Source organism: Pelodiscus sinensis, chromosome 2, assembly GCF_052426305.1.
Source record: "Pelodiscus sinensis isolate ZL-2025 chromosome 2, ASM5242630v1, whole genome shotgun sequence".
Lineage (NCBI taxonomy): Eukaryota > Metazoa > Chordata > Testudines > Trionychidae > Pelodiscus > Pelodiscus sinensis.
In genome coordinates, this window is record NC_143053.1 from 20,726,266 (window position 1) to 20,745,958 (window position 19,693).

A 19,693-nucleotide genomic window follows, 5' to 3' on the forward strand; every position below is an offset into this window, starting at 1 on the left:
GTATCTAGAATGGATTGCAACTGGACAGATTGCACCATTTATTTTGTTAAGGACTCACCCTTGAGTTTTACTCTGATTGAGTGGCAATATTGCTGCTTCAGAAGATAGATTCTGAAATCAAAGGCCACAGGAGTGCTGCATTGCAGTTACTGTGAGCCTACATCACAACCAGAAATTTGAGCTGTTGAAGTGTTCATTGGATGCTTAGGAAGGTGTGGCTTTGGTTCTGTATTGTGGGAGAGATCTTAAAATGTATAGGTTTTCTAAGGTGTATGATGTTTAAAGGCGTTTTGTACTTGCTATTCACTTGATATCAACCTCCCTTTTTTCTCTTACTATGTACAAAGCTGAAAGTGCATATATGCATATACTGTGAGAGATTTTGAGCCTTACTTCTCTATACAGAAATATACATATATAGCATGTAAGAGAATTAACCAGAAGAACTGGTACCTAGCTACGGCAGCTGGCGATCCTTTACAGGAAGTACAGATTTAATCACAGGTCTACTACTGTCTACTATTTTGTTCTTTAGCAGGTAATGCATATCTATTTTTCCATAAGTAAATGGCCTTCCAAGACTCAGATGATGAGATTGACCATTGGGTATTGTTGCTTCAAATTAGGGATGTTAGCATATAGTCAAATAAGCAATTGACTGATAAGACTAGGCTTATCGGTTAATTCTATTGACTATATATATGCACTCTATATTAGAGGCAGCAAGGGGGGCGAGTAGCAGGAACCAGTGTCTATGGAGAGCTGGCTTTAAGCAGGCTACCCATGAGCACCAGATCTGCCTGCAAACCCCCACCATGCTGCTGCCTCTGATAGAGGCATCAGTGTGGAGGGTGAGGAGGCAGGTTGGAACCGGGTTTCAAGCTAGCTCTCCATATGTATTGGCTCCCATGGGCCTGCCTGTCCCCCCCCCCCCCGACCCCCTTAGTGCTTCCTTCAGAGGCAGTGAGGCGGGCAGGCAAGAGCTAGTGCTGGGGGGATTAAAGGCTCCACGGTGCCCCCTCCCTCCCCCCCGGTTCTCTCCTGTTGCCTCTATCAGAGGCAGCAGCATAGGGGGAGGGCAGGGGAGGCCTGCTGTGAAGTAGTCTCTGTCTGAGGGGAAGAGGGGGGGTTTCCAAGCTACTTCCCATCCTGTAGAGCAGTCTCTGTTTGTGAGGAGTTTAGACCTCCCCCCCCCCCCCCATGGATAAGGGCTGCTGCCACCCCGCATTGCTGCCTCTGTCAGATAGATCATCACTAATTCAAATGTAAACTGTGGTGAAGAGGTTTGTGAGTGGAAGGAAGCAAAGCAGTGAAACTTCTCTTGCCTTGGAAGTCTCTTAAGACTCTGTGTATAACATAAGTTTGTAAGGCCCACCATGCTTTCTGACCCTCTCACTACTCCATAGTCAATAAATAGACTGCAGGCCAAATTCGGCCAGATGCTTTGAACAGACCACAAAATCTTTTTATTTAATTATTATTGTTATTTTCTCTGGAGTCTGGACCTTGACCAAGAAATTTGGACCTTGAAAAAAGAGATTACCCCTGCTTTACACAGCGACTGTGCCGTGTAGAAAGAAAGTAACCACAGGCAAAGTACCTACCGTATTTTCCGGCGTATAGGGCGACTGGGCGTATAAGACGACCCCCTATCTTTTTAATTAAAAGATAGGGTTTCATCTTATACCCCAGCGCCCCCCGCCTCCTTTGCTCCCGGTGTCCCTGGTCTGCTGGAGATGGTCCCCAGCAGACCAGAGGCACCGGGAGCAAAGCCGCCAGGAGCGCCTGGGCTGCCCCCCCCCGCCGGAGCCCCTCCTCGGCTTTGAAAGCCTCGGGGGAAGCCGGCGGCGGGGCATCCCAGGCGCGCATGGGCTGCCCCCCCGCCGGAGCCCCTCCGCGGCTTTGAAAGCCTCGGGGGAAGCCGGCGGCGGGGCATCCCAGGCGCGCATGGGCTGCCCCCCCCGCCGGAGCCCCTCCGCGGCTTTGAAAGCCTCGGGGGAAGCCGGCGGCGGGGCATCCCAGGCGCGCATGGGCTGCTCCCCCGCCGGAGCCCCTCCGCGGCTTTGAAAGCCTCGGGGGAAGCCGGCGGCGGGGCATCCCAGGCGCGCATGGGCTGCCCCCCCGCCGGCTTCCCCCGAGGCTTTCAAAGCCGCGGAGGGGCTCCGGCTGGGGGGCAGCCCATGCGCGCCTGGGATGCCCCGCCGCCGGCTTCCCCCGAGGCTTTCAAAGCCGCGGAGGGGCTCCGGCGGCGGGGCATCCGGCGTACAAGACGACCCCCGATTTTTGGGGGATGTTTTTTAACTCCAGAGGTCGTCTTGTACGCCGGAATATACGGTATGTTTGATCTTCCTCTATCTCACACCCTTTCAGGAGTGCTGCATTCTTGTCCTGTGGACTCTTATTTTTTCTGATTTTTCAACTGTAAGCTCAAATGGTGAAGGCCTATGTTTTGGAAGCTGACCAACTTCCCTGGATTGTAGTCTCAAATCCCCATATCAATGATGATTAACTTAAAACTGTGTTTATATGCAGCACCTGAATGAATTACAAATTATGACCAGTGGTGGGACAGAGGATCCCCAGAGAGAAGGAGTGGTCTCTCTGAGGTCCATCCATTAGAGGGTAGGTCTCCTGCAAAGTCAGAAGATTAAAAACACACTCTCAAGGGCATTGCAGGAGTCCCCTCTTCCCTGCTACCACATTACAGCATTACAAAATGGTCTGTAATTGGGTTATGCTCTTTGAGCGCAGTCTGGTTCTCATGTTGATAGTCTTCAGAAGAACAGCTGGGTGAAATGAACTCCTGCTTCATGGATGAGAGAGGAGGGGTGTGTGTTGTGGGGGGGGGGGAGCGAAGTCTGTAATACAGGAGCATCGCTACTAATATGGGAACATGGCACTAAATCAAAGTGCTTCCTCTGGGAATTGCTAATAAATTCTAAATAGCAGGCAAATGTTTCCTAGTAGCTTCCTGAAAACCTGTAATTTATATGCAGGTCCTGTGCACTAGAGTGCTTAGATTCTAGGTCAAAAGCCTCTTTGCTTGCTCTGACATTTCCTGTCATCTTTAACTGACAGTTTTATAAACCAGCCATGTTTTGCTAAGCAAAAGCTGAAGTGGGTAAGAAAGAGGGTAGCAAAGAGGATAAGAAAGTCTGAGATTTGCATGGACTTACTTTATGACCAAAAGGTCAGATGGTCAACTGCTCTTTTCAGTGTCATTAGGCATGTCAACTTAACCTTGAAAATGTAAAATATATTTTCACGTGTCTTAGGAATTACGAACATTGTGTACCATTAACATCTGCATAAGTTGCCGTTATCCCAGAGTTTAGCCAGTGTTGCTCTTAAGTCATTCTTCCACTCTACTCTGCTCTGGTTAGGCCTCAGTTGGAGTATTGTGTCCAGGTCTGGGCACCGCATTTCAAGAAAGATGTGGAGAAATTGGAGAGGGTCCAGAGAAGAGCAACAAGAATGATTAAAGGTCTAGAGAACATGACCTATGAAGGAAGGCTGAAAGAATTGGGTTTGTTTAGTTTGGAAAAGAGAAGATTGAAGGGGGACATGATAGCAGTTTTCAGATATCTAAAAGGGCATCATAAGGAGGAGGGAGAAAACGTGTTCATCTTGGCTTCTGAGGATAGAACAAGAAGCAATGGGCTTAAACTGCAGCAAGGGAGGTTTAGGTTGGACACTAGGAAAAACTTCCTGTCAGGGTAGTTAAACACTGGAATAAATTGCCCAGAGTGGTTGTAGAATCCCCATCTCTGAAGATATTTAAGAGTAGGTTAGGTAAATGTCTATCAGGGATGGTCTAGACAGTATTTGGTCCTGCCATAAGGGCAGGGGACTGGATTCGATGACCTCATGAGGTCCCTTCTAGTCCTAGTATTCTATGATTAAGTCCTCTCAAGAACACCAAAGACTCTCTGTAACTAGGTTATGACACTGTTATTTGACCCTTTTAACACACTGTGTTATGTTGACAGATTTTTTCCCCAACAATATAAACGAGGGTCCACTGTGTTTCTGTGTGCACCTACCAGGCTGCTTTACCATGTCGTCTTTTGGAGAATCCTGGGTAAATTGCCCAAGGTAGGAACTGAGTAAGATAGAAGTCATGTATACAGCAGTAGTAGGCGATGCACTCTGGGATGTTCCACTGCACAGAATGCTGTGGAGGGGGGGGAGTACAACCAGCCAAACCAGTTACACAAGAGCTCTTTGGAGGGAGGAGGGCAGTAGTTTCATCTGCTCAGCCAAATGAGTTTCAAGAAGACCACCATGTGCCAGCTGTATATGCTGGCAGAGAAGGGAACCTTGCTAGCTGCCATAGTTACTAAGGGTGTGTCTATACTACATGGCTATTTCGGGATCCCAAAATAGCTATTCCACATTTACACAAGCCATCCTTTATTTCGAAATAATGGTTGCACTGTTTCGCCATCCCAGTAAACCTTGTTGCATGAGGGATAAGGGATGGCTTGAAATAGTGTGTTATTTCGAAATTTGGTGCTATGTGTACCATGCCCTATTTCAAAATAAGCTATTTCAAAATAGATATGAGATAAGATATGCAATTTGCATAGTGCAAATTGCATCTCTTATTTCAAGTTTAGAGTGCCATGTAGATGCATCCTTAGAAAGTAGCATCAGCATTGTGTGTGGACAGAACCCTTGTTGAGAGCCACTCAATCTTGATTGGTTCCAAATTGTTAAAAGTTGTAAAGTAGATGGGTGATGGCACCATCCTTTGTAAGGGTACAGAGAAACTCATCTTCCTTTACAAGTCTTTAATCGCAGGCATGCGATCTCTATTCATCTCATACTGTCTTTTCTTCCTTTGCCTTTATGTCTTGGTCTCTGTGGCGAGAGAGAAAACTGTCACCTCTAGGTTGGATTACTTGGAGTGTTTTACTGTTAGTTTCAGTAAAGCAATGCACAAATTATATTTAAACTAAGCTTTCTTGTCCAAAATCTTAAACTCGTTTGTGCTTAATTTGTGTATACTGTAGTAGTGTAACCCATACACCTTCTGAGTGTGGTGTACTGTCCCATGTAGTGGCACTTTAGACTATCTAGAGAGAAAGAATGAGTTTGCCTTTTAGCTCAAGTTGTAGAGGCTCATGCACTAAGCTCCAGAAATCCCAGATTTGGTTCTGCCTGTCAGTGTTGCAGTAGCAATGATACAGTTGTTTGTATGCAGTCTAACAATCTGAGTTCTTAATTTTCCATCATAGTGGGAGGTGGAGTCTCCTTAAAGAAGAAATCAAAAAGACATTTTACTGTGTCACGGGATGATGCTAAATCCTTCATTTGTGTTTCCTGCCTTGGCCATGCAATTTACCTCCCTTGTGCCTGCCTTCACTGATGGCTCTGCGGTAGTGAGACATGAGCATATGCTTGGCATTTGCATGTAAATGAACACCCTAAACATCTTGTTTTGCTCTGGAATTGGCATGTTTTATTACTACAACAATACACAGGTTTTTTCCTTAAATGAAGGATTTTTTTTAAACCTGCAGGTTTTGACTTGCAAGGTTAGAAAAAAATCATAGGAACCTATTTCTGCTTTTACGGTTCTTGCTTTGAACAGAGATGCTTTAAATTCAGCATGCCAATTTAGATCATTTTTAAGAATTTTGGAGTGGGTAAATAGTACCTTTTGACAGCTGAGCTGTTAACTCGAGCTTGTAAATAATGTATTTTGGAGAATGAGGGCTGGCCTCTTCAGAGTTCCCATGCATAACTTAATCTAATTGATATGCAAGCTTGTTAATGTAAAGAGCATAGTTCTCTACTGGCTCTTCTACGCAGAGAGGGAAAAGATGCTACAGTACAGTTCCAAAATTCAACATTGACAAATTTTGTAATTGGATTTAGTTTACTTCAGAGTTTGTAGAGTTTAATGCATTTATATGGCGAGAATAGCAAAGAAACTTGACTTTTTTTGTGTGATCAGATTATAGTTCTGATAATGCTTGTCATGACAGGTGGGGTATTTGTTTTTTCCATTGATGTCAGTGTTGTGTACAGTACTAAATTCCTGTGCCAACTGGGTTTAAACAGCCAGCTGGTGTTAGATGTGTGGTGCTGGTCTTCCTTCAGTTGTGGAAAAGCATAACTGTGTAACAAACAAAGGAAAGCTAGGGGTGAAAGTAATGTTGAATATTAGTGCCCGACAAAATGTTTGGATGTTGCCCTGCTATATAAACACAGCATGGATCTTTGAACAGAGCACAGAATAAAACAGCTCAGCAGTTTCATAGAATCTAGGTAACATTTTGGTGGCACAGTTCTCCAATTTAATTGTGTTAGCTGCTGTTGGCTTAATGGAGCTCAAAAATTCTCCAAATTTTGTCCAAGAAATTACTGACTTAGAGGAGTGGTTGAAAAAGATGGTTCATTTTTAAGCTTTATTCTTTGTACCGATCCATGTTGAATCTAATTTCAACAATGAACTAATCTTCAGGGATACAGTTCACAGATATTTCAGAATACAGTTGAGATCAGATTTTTAAAATTGGCTTTAGAAAATGCACAGCAGTTGCCTTTATAGAGTGCATTTAGAACTGCAATAAAAACTTGTTTTGACAGACATACTCACTAAACACAGTGATAGAATGCTAACACCGATGCAAAGCAAAAGACATTCACAAGTGGGAAATAAAGCGCATCCTGGAATACCTGGAAATGGAGTGTAACAATTCTCGATATGCTTTATTGGACCCTGTTGTGCAGGAGACCATATGGTGCTGTTCCACTTAATTGTGCATTTAAGTGTTTGTATTGGTTGCTGTTGTCATTTTAATTTAAACAATTGTGCTGTATTCTTGTATGCTGAATGAAGACCTATGAAATTTCATAGAAATTTCAAGAAGTCCCAAGATAGGGACTGTAGGTTTGTTCTTAAGTTGAATTTGTATGTAAGTCGGAACTGGTACATATGTTGGGGGGGGGGGGGAGCTGGAGTTAGGTGGAAAAGACCCTGATTCTCATACAACTTCCTTATTCTAAGAAAAACACATACTGTTTTGATATGAAGGTTTTTTTGGTTGATATTTTAATTAAAAATTGATCATAAGTTTCAGTGTTTCATGCTATATCCAAATCTTCCTTTTGGGGTACCTGAAAGATCCCAGTTACTCATTTAATAGTCAGAATCTTTGTTTTTTATAACTAAAAAAAGTTTATTCAATGCATATTACTGTTCCAAATAGAATTTGCTACAGACGGTTCAGTGAAATGGGTATTAAGTATAATCAATAGTCATTGGAGAGCACAGTGAAATATTGATACAGTCAAAGCTGTTGTTGTATTCTGCTGAGCAGAAAATGGAAATCCTTTCCTGTGAAGTGTGTGTGTGTGAATTTATCCACAGGATTAATTTTAAAGAAAAATTCTGTGTTGGGAACAGGAGTTTAGCCACAGGTGGGTCCTCATTGTCTACTCACCCACTTTGCAACCAGACTCATCCCCTCGGGGCTTACCCTGCTCCGCTCCAGCCAGGGTGTGGGGTTGGGGCTTATCCCCTCTTCCCTTCTGTCCTGCTCCTCCCCATTCTTGCCCACCCACACCACTGGGTAATTTTTCAGCTTCACCTCTGCCAGGCTGGAAGGGACTTGTTAATTTCATGTGACGCTAACAAGATATTTGCAGCTCCAGTGCTGAAGAGGGAAAGAGCTGTTGCTCCCAAGGTGGGGACTGTAACACAATGGGTCTCAGCTGCTCCTGCTGTTCCCTAGGAAATTAATTTTTCTGCTCTGGGGTGCCCCCTTTTGGCTGGTGTCTTGTTCCCCCCAGCAGACCCGCGTCCTCCGCGGCGAGAAAAGCCGCACCGCGTCTCCCTGGTCTGCTGGGGGGGAGAGGTGGCGCTAGCTCCGTGTCTCCCTGGTCTGCTGAGGGGAAGCGCCCCCTGCGCCGCCGGAGGTGGCGACAGTGGGGGAGGCACCCCGCACTAGCTGCACCTCCCCCCCCCCGTTTGTAACTAGGGATCCAACGCAAGTCAGATTGATGTAACCCGGGGACTGCCTGTATGTTATACAGTAAACTTCCGATAATTCAGCACCTTTAGGACCCAGGGGGTGCCGGATTATCAGATATGCCAGACCATAGGAAGGGGGGGCTATGAGGGATCTGGGGTGGAGTGGGGGGGGATGCACCCCTCGGCGCTGCGGGACCAACCTGGCAGCACCCCAGTTGCTCTGCCCCAGACTTCCCCAAGTCAGCCGCTGCTGAAACTGACCAACATAGCACAGCACGCTCTGGAAGCTGGGGGCAGAGCAGCTCCAATTGTCTGGCTGCCTGGAGCACTTCCTGCACCATCTGGAACCCGGACCATCAGGAGTGCTGGACCATTGGATGCCGGACCACTGGAGTTTTACTGTACTTCAATATAACTTCTAGTGAATTTCATCCCTTTGTTACCCCTCTCTATTCCCTTCAAACTGCATCAAGAAAAATGCCTTAAAAGTCGTTCTGCTCAGAAAAGTGACGCTGTAAAAATAGCATTGCCATAATCTGCAGAACTGCTTGCCATATATTCTCAGATGTCTGCTGCCTTTAGTGACAAATTCTTTGTTCTGCTTTTTTGCACCTGTTAGATCGAGCTGTGTTTTGATTCCAAGTCATCCTTTCATATGAATATCAAACAGAATTCTAGTATAAGTGATGTCCTGCATGTGCCATCAAATTTCATCTAACCCTTAATACATATAGGGTTTCAAAGAGTGTTCTGGTGCCCAGTAATTTGGTATAATCCAGTGAACCCTTGTGCATTTGCATGCTCTTCCAATCTCCTCATGTAAACTAACTACTGCGCTAAGTGCACCCCCTGTATATGGAGCCTAAGGATGTCAAAGATCTAACCAAACATTCTATTCCAAATGGTTTATGGATAGTGACTTGAATGAATTTGGGCTGAAACCAGTTACATGTTTTCTCAAATTAAGAGTTCCCTTTTGTTTTTGTGGTGGTGGTTTTTAAATTCCCAAACCTTGTTTGGAGCTCCCCGGAGGGCAGTTTTTGTTGCTTTTCAGAAATAGTCTGCACCGCTTTATCTTGCTGAGATCCACCATTCACATTAATGATCAGATCTTGTTTATATCTTTAAAGTTTTGCCAACATAGATTTGTCAATAAGGAGTATGAAATATCACACACCTGACCGGCATAACTCTATGGTTAAAACCTTATAGTGCGGGCATAAGTGTCCATGAAAGTCCTTTTGCCTATATAATTTATTTTATTCTGGGGAATAATAAGCTATATAGTCAAAATAATCCTTTTTGCTACTATAAGCTATGTTTCCACTCGGGGGAAGGGGAGGGGAAGAAAGGGGTTTTGCTAGCAATGTTCCCTTTCATTTTTTCCATCCATATACAGAATAAATTTTGTTATGTGCACCAAAGCATGTGCAGATGTGCAGTACCAATAAAAATGGTGTGGGAAGTGCTCTGCTAATCAGCTGATCAGTATTTGCAACTCTCCTGGGCTACTGCCCAAGCGCTCAACTTACAGAGAACACTGGTGCTGGTATAACTGAGTATAGCTAGAACCATAAACCCTTTCTATTGTAAACAAGGCTTTAGTTCATTCCTTTGCTACAAATAGCATACAGAAAGCTGCTCCTTCAACAAGAATCTACATCTCTGAGGCAGTTTTCTTCTGATTTGTATCTGCAAAGACTTTGGGGTTCTTACTTACAAAGAAAATAGCTATTTAGCATACTTCTTTCTCAGCTAAGCTGGGAACAGAATCCCATAGGCTGGGCAAATTTTCAGTCTGTGTGGCATGTTCAGGTCCAAGCCCATTTAAATGCATTATCCTCTTTCACATAGGTAGCAGTACTGAAGCTAATGTTTAAAAAAAAATGTACAGTGTACACAGCTTGGGGGGGTGGGGGGAAGTTTCTGTGCATCTATATATCATGCTTGGATTATCTATAAATAAAAGTTTTGCTTTAGAGTCTTACACTACATATAATATATAATCAGCAGTAGTAGAGACTTCGTGTGCAATTTTAACAATATTGTTTGGATATTAGCAGTCAAGAGTTCAGGTCAAGTGCATGGAAAGTTTTACAGAGAATTGGTAGTGGAAAGCAAATATATCAATGAGTGATGATTGTCCCTTAATAAATCGGAATTTAGGAACAGTTGTCTGTTAGAAAATACAATCCACCAGGGAAGTATTTGAGTTACTTTCCTGGCTGTGGCGGTGAGGAGTCCTGTGGCACCTTATAGACTAACCGAAGTGTTGGAGCATAAGCTTTCATGGGCAAAGACCCACTTCGTCAGATGCATGTCATCTGCATTTCCTGGCTGTGCCTCTCATTGGCGCTCCTGCTCATCTCTCCTGATATTGCCAATGTTTAATGATGTCTTCTGGGTAGATGTCCCTGATGGCATCTGACACCATGAGTTGATGCATCAGCTGAGTGCATGTCATAATTGTGGAGTTTTTCTAATTTAAGTAAAAATAGTTAATAGGGAGCTTTGGGCCTTGTAACATTTACAAATTCGCACTTGTTTCAGAGATGTCTAATTTTTAAAAAACTTCATTAAATCTTTAAAAATGTTTATCATCTTGAGCAAACGATGTTTAGAAATGTTTGCCGAATGCAGTTAAGAGCTTGCTGAAGTTGTCCAGCATTCAGTTGTTTTACCAGAAGTTATTTTTTGTGCGGGAGGGGAGGAGGAGAGGGGTAACTTGTGCTAACCTAAATACTGTATTGCTATAAACAAAAGCTCCTTTCTCCCACAAAAGGTAGTTCATAGCATGGTTTTAACCAAGTTTGTAATACGGTAACAATGTTTGGTGCAATGCATGCAAACAGTGTTGCAGCCATGCTAGGCTCCCTAAAGCCCAAGAAATCTCTGTGGCACTGATCCAGCAATCCTTTCCTTTTGTGGGACTGCATGTTGGCACAGGTTTCCCCCTCCCTCCCCCCCAATTAATACCTTGCAGGATCAGGGCCTATGGTATGTAACCCATAATGGAAATAGCCTACTCTTTCAACAGCTTGCCTTTAAATAAGAGTTGCGTGTTAAGCTTAGAAAGTCCTACTGCTTGTTAGCTTGTCACAGCCTTCCTTGGTGTTTAATGTGTTTAATAATTGAGCCCATAGTCAGCTGCTTCTTTAATCTATGGTGCTCTGAGATGGAAGCATCTCTTGATAACTTTGAAATTGCAAAATATTATGTCCTTTCATCATGGCCCTTCCCTTTTGGAAGGAGAAGGGTGTCTGACATAATTGGACTTCACCCTTGAAGATAAAAAGGAATCACTTAAGTGGAGTCTTAGTCACTTCCTGAAAGATGGTTGTCATGCTAGCCTTCTGTAGACGGCTCAACAATGAAGTTAAAGGATAGGAGAGATAAGAGGCTGATTGTAGCCAATTGCTTTGAGTATACAGAAGGCCTTGTACGTTATACAGCTGCATGTTACATCAAATAATCATTTCATTGATACATGATCATTAAGCAGAACAGAATGATTCTAATAAAGCAATTTAGCCTCTCTCCCTCTCCCCCAATCTCTACTCCTTTTTATTCCTCTGTGGTGTTGAATAACAAATGGGCACGGAAATAGAACCATTTAAGCCTTTACAGTGGCCTCCTTGTAGCAGTATTACACAGCATTTGATTAAATTAGTTTATAAGGAAGAGGTTTTTGGTCTTAGGTTTGGTTGGGGAATGCATGTGTGTGTTGTGACTAATGCATTTTATTTGAGAACGCAGAAACTTTGATTTTTTTTTTTACCCCTTTTTTAATTTGATCAAATTTGCTCAGTATTTTTTTAATACTGATGAGAGGTTCCAATGTATAACAGTAATGCCATGCTCCAGTGTTAAACTATTGCTTTACATCAGGGGTTTCCAAACTTTTTGGCATCACGGCCCCTTTTTAATTTTTGAAAAACTTACACTCCCCCCAACAGCAAAACTTGTTGAGCAAAAAAAAAAAAAAGAGGAACTGACTGGGGCAGCAAAACTTGATGGGGAAGGTGGGGACTGGGTTGCCTCGCGCCCTTTCCCCCCCCCTGAATTTCTTTACACCCTCTAGTGTGAGAACTGTGCTTTACATAGTGTCAAAGAGCTTCACAGACATTAATGGCATTGTAATTAGAGATGTTAAGTATCAGTTAATTGAATAGTCGATTAATCTAATTAATTCTTATCGGTTAGTCAACTATTCTATAGTTCCCGGGCAGCCCCTGTCTGGGGTGGGAGGGGTCTGAGCTCCTGAGTTGATGCATCAGCTGAGTGCGTGTCTAATTCAGTGCATGTTTTGGGCTTGTCATAATTGTGGCATAAGCCAGAACTGAGCAAGGCTGCCTGTCCTCCTGGTTCCTAATACACTTTAAATAGAGAGCTGCAGCGGGTCTGAGCTGGGCTGCTGGCCAGCCTGCTAAAAAACGTACTGGCGGGGGAAAGGAAGGGGAGAATGCATGTAGTCTATAGCATTAACCTATGAGCTTTGGCTTATTGGTTAATCGACTACACTATTACATCCCCAATTGTAATGCCTGTGTGAGAGGTATAAATATTATCCATATTATATAGGTGAAGAGATTGAGACATGGTAGTTGGGTAGCTGCCCAAGGAGTCACAGAGCAGGGAATGGGACTCGATTCTTCCAATATTTAATCATCTCCTTTACTACAAGACTGCCAGATATGCCGTTATAATCTCTTCTCGGGATTGTAGGTGTCATAGAAGTATACTTCATGCCGGGACTTCTTGCAGAATGTCAGCTTTTAAGCAAAATGGGGTTTAAATTGCTTCAGCAATTTCTAACTTACAGGAATGCATCTAAGTGGATGGTTTTGCAGTACAGAACCTTTTACAGTAGCTTTATCCAGTTGGATTTGTAGCAGCTCTCTGAGTCTGGGGAACAAACTGATAGCATTCTGTTCTTCAGTGAATAGGTTTTCCCTTTGCAACTGGCCACTCGTAGAGAGTAAATAGTCATGGAGATTAAGTTATTGTCTTACCTTTTTAGAGGTGGAGTCCTGCCAGGTCATGCTTGGGGAAAGTGTATGAGCTAATGCTGGAAAGCTTGCAGAGCATCTACCTGTATTTGGCTGTATAGATGTCACTTTTCAGGGTCCATTGCATACATGCATTAAAACTTTTATTTTAAATAAACTATTTTTCCATATGGATTTTAATGTTCCTCTTTGTGCTCCTAAGCATTCGACTGCACCAGTTCTACTGCATATTTAATGCACGAACCTCTACATTCCATTCATATTTGACACTTGGCTACTGTGTATCATGCTCAAAGTTTGCCCAGTAGAGTTGTTAATGGCTTGAAGTATTTATTGCCAGGTGAACTTTCAGAATTTATGTAACAAACCAAATAGCTAGTGCTCTGTTAACATTTCATTCTATAGGCAAGACACTAAATTTCTGGAATGCTGACCCGAAGTATGGTACTCTCTTCCCATCTGTGATGGCTCTCTGGTGGAAGCTGAAAATTAACACTAGTTTAAAAACAAAAACTAAGCCACCAGGAAACTTCAGCAATCCTGAAGAGTAAACATTTTGGAACAGCTTTACTAAGATTGTACGGCTTGCAGAGTCCTTCTGTGTGGTGCTACTCTGTCTGGGCAGTATTCCATCAGCCAGTCTCTGCACCTTTTAAAAAGTGCTTTGACCCAGCCACACCCCCCATCATGTACACACACACATACGTACACATTTTGTTCCTTGAAATTCAACCCCTCTTAACCTATGAAACAGAATCATGACTAGCCACAGAAAGGAAAATCAGTATGCTCTCCATCACAGAAGTGAAGATGTTGAAATGGTCAAATTGTTGGACGTGCCATGATAGGAAAGAAAGCAAAGTTGTAAAGTGCCTGTGCAGGAATGCTGGTTGCTCCAATTGAGGATCAGTTGGGGGGCTCATTGGTTAAACTTCATGGCTACATGGAAGCCCTCCCTGCTGCGCACTGCTGCCTCTGTTTCAGAGTAGAGGGAGCAGGCAGGAGCTGGTGCTCATGGGGCTTTTAATTGGTTCCCATGCCGCCTGACCCCTGTGTTGCTGCCACTGATAAAGGCAGCAGCGCAGGGGGCCAAACAGGAGCTGGTGCTTGCGGGGAGCTGGCTTTTAAGCAGGCAAGCTGGCTCCCTGCAAGGACCAACTCCCTCATGCTACTGCTTCTGATACAGAGGCAGCAGTATGGGGTGGGGCTGGTGGGAGCTGCACGCTGCTTCCTGTAAACTTGTAACCGCTGAAAAATTCAGTGGTTACATGTTTACCAAAAAAACAACGCATTTTAACATCCCTAGTCTAGGCTATGTAGATATAGGAATATTTGGCAGAGACTGAAGAACTATATTGGTAGGGTGGCTCTTGCAGTGACCTTGGGTGGAAGGACAACAAAGGGTGAGGCTAAAGATGCAATATGTGGACCTCAGAGGGCTTGGCTGCAGGGCTGTTTCATTGTTCTGAAGACTTCTGGGCTTGGGTTGGAGTCTGGGTTCTAGGACCCTGTGGGGTGGGAGTGTCCCAGAACGTGGGCCCTAACCAGAGCCTGTAAGTCCACACAGCAATGAAACAGTCTCCAAGCTTGCTGGCATGGGTCAGCTAAGAGATTTTCATTGCTGGGTTGGCACCAAGAGAGATCGTTTTGCCCAACAGCTTGTCTTTAAAAGTCATCAGCCCCAGATATGGGGATAGCAAGAAATAAGAAAATTTTGTTCTGGAAAGTATACTGAATATATTGGTAGCACAGCAGTGCTCAAATGATGTAATTTGAAGTGGGGGTAAAGACCTGGTAAGGGCCAGGATTTTGTATGCCCCTGGGAAATAATTTTTTAAACACATGGGGTGTAATGCAATCTTGGGCCATTCCAATGGAAAAACATTTGCTGTTCAGGGTATTTTTCAGAGTCCTGGGTATACGTAGTATGTGGCAGGGATACTCTAGTGATATGCGGAAGAGGGAGTGACTGATTCAGAGGTATGGATATCGACATCCTTTTTCTTCAGTTTGATGGCACAGTTTTATCAGGGGGCTCCCGGGATATCTCCAGTGTCATTGTATAGGTTATCTTCAGAGATGAGACTCACAGGTACCACTGTAGTTGTTTCTTCAGCATCTTCTCACCTGGTTAGGTGTTTACAGACATATTTACGTGGTTTTCTGGCTGCTCTTCACATACCAAGATTTAAAAATCCAATTGTCTCTTCCATCAGTTCTGTCTCATACACTTAGTTATACTGCAAAAACATTAACTTTTAAATGGGAATTTGAAACACAGAATGACTTTATTGTCGCAGTGTGCTGTGAATAAACCCCAGATTTGCTTTTGTGTTTTTCTGCAGCAGAAGCCTTCTCATACAGAACAGCTTTTTGGTGCATGCTTGCCACCTGCACCCCTCTATGGACTGATTGGCTGTGTATCCATTAGTTGCCTGCTGTGTTGAGATGGCAGCAGCCTGCAAATGAGAAGGCTTTAAGGAATATAGAACAAAGATCATCACGGTCTGCATCAAATAACACTGTAATTGTTTATGGCAAGTTGTTATGTGCAACTGTGGCTTTTTTTAATAGTCCCATAGCATTGTTACTCTTGAATGAAGATGATGATGAGCTGCTGGAAGGTCTGGATCTGGTACTTTAATAGCCATTGCACCTCTATTTTGCTACTGAAATGGCACTGCAAATGTCTTATTTCTGGGATCATCAGACTCATCTGTGTCCCTCTTCTCTGTCATTGATGCAGAAGTTTTCATTCAGTAGTGCATTTGATTTGGAAGCTTCTGAAGAAACCAATTCTCTGTGCTCTATTATAGGAACATGAATCCTTTCTCTTTTGTTACTTAGCAACTTTTAGTAGCCACTTGTTTCCTAACATTTCCTTTGGTTTTAGACAAGCTGAGTCAGATGCATGCAGATGCTGTATGGAAATGATTTTAACATTAACCACTCATCAGCAGTTTTACATTTACCACTTAGAATGAGAAATGCTTGGTGGATTCCACACTGTGCTCCGAGAAAAATAAGATTAAACCAGCTGATGTTATGCAGCTTCATTGTAACAGGATGCACTCATCTCTCGTGAGTGGCCCCCTTGGCAGAGTATCTGTGCATGCCCTTTCTCTCTGCTTTGTGGTGAGTCTTCAGTGACCCAGCCCTCTGGCCGAGTCTCTCTGTCTGTGAGATAAATCAAACCTCTTCTGAGATGTAAATCCAACAGGGGACCACCTATCATAGGTCCCTATATCTGCAGCCCTGTATGGGTGCATCTAAACAGCGGCGCTAAAAGAGCGTTTTCCATCTCTTGATCGCGTGCCTGTTATTTCAAAATAATTTTTGAAATAGCCAGCCTCTGCCAACATTGCTCGGTCCTACACCCGGTAGCTCCCTCAGCTAGGAAGGCACACTATCCACTCTCCTCCAGTTCTAGCAAGGAACGGACCTCACTCTGGACCTGCAGCATTTCTTATGCTTTCCTGCTTAACCCTGATTGACTGTTCTGTGGAGGCACTTTTGATTAGCCATATGGAACACAACCATTCTAGGCAGCATGGAGGCCTCTCTGCTGCCCTTTTTCGAGGCGGGGTGTGGCAGGACAACAGGCCCCCCAGCAAGGGCTCTCATGGTCACATCTGCCTTGTCACAATTATATTATCAGATGCATTACCCACTCACCGCAAAATGTTAACAGACTAAGCCTCATGCTAGCCATTAACAACTTCTTTAATATTCAGATGTGTTTTATTTCATGTGCTGGTCTGGCTTCTCCATTGACTCTACCCATTCTTCTTCCCCTATAGAATTCTATAAAAGTTTTAAACTTTGATTCCTAACAGGCATACATTCTCATCATTTTCCCTTTTTTTAAAAACTTTTTTAAGATAATATTCATTCACTAATTGACATTTTCTGTTTACTCCTAATGTTTCTGGTGTTAAAAAAACCATATGTTATGATTCTAGAAATACTTCCAAAGAACATTGAAATTCAAAAGAGGAGGGGTGGGGGCCTGGCGGGTGGGAAGTAATAAAAAAAGACAGTTCCTCCAGTCCAAAATTAGTGTTTTCTGAGGGGGTGGGAAATAAACCTTTTTTCACAACTTGGAAAGATCTTGTGGTAGTTAATAGTAAATACTTTGAATTCTGCAAATGTGCTTTACTGTTATTAATACATGTAATATGTAGACTTAGCACATAACAAAATTATATGAATCAAAGATTTATATTAATGATATTTATCAATATAGATATCCCCTTGTTTGTTGAATGTATGTATTTATATTGGTTGGTTACTGCTATTGGGGTTATAATAGTGCTATCTGGCAGTTTTTATTAGTACCCTTATTTACTTTAGCTGACTCTTATTCTCCATTTTAAAAAAACCCACATTGTTCCCTATTTCCCATTTACTGTTCTTAAACAGCGCTTCCTTTTTTTATGGTGTAGGGTTAGGGAAGCATAAATTTTAACCTATAAAAACCCTAGAATACTTATGTTCCTGTTCAAGTTTTCTCAGTTTAACTAAGGCAGCATTCCACTGTATCTTGAATGGTAAGGTATTCCACTAATGACAGTAGAGAAGGTTTTAGCACTCATTTCTCAGGAGACTTTCCTTGAAATCTCTAGTAAGAGTTTTGAGACTATTAGGACAAGACGTCACATACTTTGCTTGTTTTTTAGTGGTCTGGTATTTCTCATTTAGGAGGATGGAGATAAAGACCATCCCTGAGCATGTCTGACAAGAAAGATGCCATCAGTAGCAGACATTTTTTCACTGTAGTAAACGAGGGGTTTGACTTTTCCACACTGCTTTTTGGTACCTGGCTGTGCAGGTAGAAACACCTTTTGAATGAACTGCAATGTTAATGAGAGAAGACTGATCTGACTCCCTAGTGAAGACCCATTTGGGTCAGCAGGGTTCCTTCAGTCATTATATTTGCACAATTGTTACTTATACTACAGCACCTTAATGGTTATAAATGTTAGTAAAACTTTAAGTTTAGTATGTTTATTAAATGTAATTGTTTGAAGGAGTTTAATTCTGTATGAGCTTGAAAAGGTAAATAAAAGGCCAAAATCAGAGCCAACACCTCCTGCCCCCCACACACATCACCACCACCACCACAGCATTAGGTGGGAAATATTTGTAATTTCATTCTTGGTCATTTGGTGGGCCCCAAATTTTGTTTTTTGTAAGGAAGAAAAAACTTTCCTGAAATAATTTTAACATCAAAGCATGATATTTGGTAGCTTTTTTAAATATTAAAAATTGATTCTCAAATTGAAATATTGGCCATATTGAGTTTTTCATTTGAAAATAAATTCTTTTCCCTTAAAACAGTGTAGTTTTTAGCAAAACTCACAATATTGCAGAGTATATTGCAAAATCAGAACAATATCACAATCTAAATGAAAAACCTTACATTCTGAGACTTTTAAAATGTTATGGGTATGTCTCACAATCCCAGTGAACATTTTAACTGATCTGTGAGGACTTTGTGTAGAAGTTTGCTGAGATGCTGTTACTTGGTTTGCATATAGTTAGAACCATGTGATTATCAAAACGAAAGCTTAACTGAACACAGAGAAGGAGCAAGATGATTGTTTACATTATGGAGTGGGGAAATGCTTGCTTTAAAAGAGAAAATATTTTGGAGGAGAAAAAGTCCTAAAAATTAATCATTTTCTGTCTAGAGAAGTTATTGTTTGGATGTACTGAAAGGAGTGACGTAGTGTAAAGCAAATAAACAGTGCCATCTCCTGGCCACATTGCAAAGTGACATATGCCATGTCTATGATGGCTACAAATATGTATTCTATATAGAAGAGTTGGTTGGAAACAGAGGGCTAAAATGGGTGTTTTAAATACTAAAACTTTGCCAGCTGGACAAAGGAAATTAGTCAGAAGTTCTGGACAGATTGTTTCAAGACTTTAGATTTACTGTGTCTTTCTAGACTCATATGACTGCTCTCTCACTGCACCCTGCTTTTTCCTCCTACACATCCAACTCCATCTCTCATCTCTTGTGTTCCTTTTGGATCCCTCCCAAGTAAATTGTTGATCTGCTATACATTCTTGGCATACTAAGTCCTCTAGAGAGAAAACAATTTTGTCCTCTTGTTAATCCAGTTCTGAGCTTCGCGTGAGCAGAAATAAATCTCTTTTCCTCTATGTTTAATAGTTCTGCTGTGTTAATAATACATCAGGCACTTAATTTTATCATACGATATTTAATTCAGCTACTTTCTTCATCACAGTTAGAAAGTCCCATTAGAGAAATCCATGTCCCTTAACTCTCTTGTGTTTCATTTTCAGGAGGTACCAGAGAAATTGGATCTGCTCTGACGAGAATGTGCATGAGACACCGAAGTATAGAGTCCAAACTCAGGCAGTTTTCAAGGTGAGCAATTACACTGCCAGGCCCAAAGCTTGGGAATCACTCTTCACTGGCTCCTGCTGGACTGCAGTCAAAATATAATTGTTACACAGTCCCTTTCATTCAGAAGCATGTTAAGCTGTTTGCCAGTGTTGGCTTCCAGCTGACCTCTGACTTAGTCACTGAGAGCAGCCTTTATTTTCTCACCCGACTGCATAGAAATAGACAGGAATAGGATTTAGCTGCTCATTCTGAGAATTGTTCTTGCCAGCTCAAACGGTTTTAAATGCTGGAAATCCCTATCATCAAAGTTGTTGCAGCTCA

At 42.6% G+C, this 19,693-nt stretch overlaps 1 protein-coding gene across 9 annotated transcripts in view; it reads left to right on the top strand.

Moving 5' to 3' along the window:
• MTSS1 (MTSS I-BAR domain containing 1) overlaps positions 1-19,693 on the top strand; it is a 191,742-nt gene that overhangs the window by 116,300 nt on the left and 55,749 nt on the right. For 8 of the 9 annotated variants that reach the window (XM_075920153.2, XM_075920154.2, XM_006123574.5 and 5 more), the window contains exon 4: positions 19,309-19,393. In XM_075920153.2, coding sequence (XP_075776268.1) covers positions 19,309-19,393 — 85 coding nt within the window. Of the gene's footprint in view, positions 1-4,075; positions 4,096-19,308; positions 19,394-19,693 lie in introns of those variants that run through there. The other variant, XM_075920156.2, reaches the window with a different exon arrangement.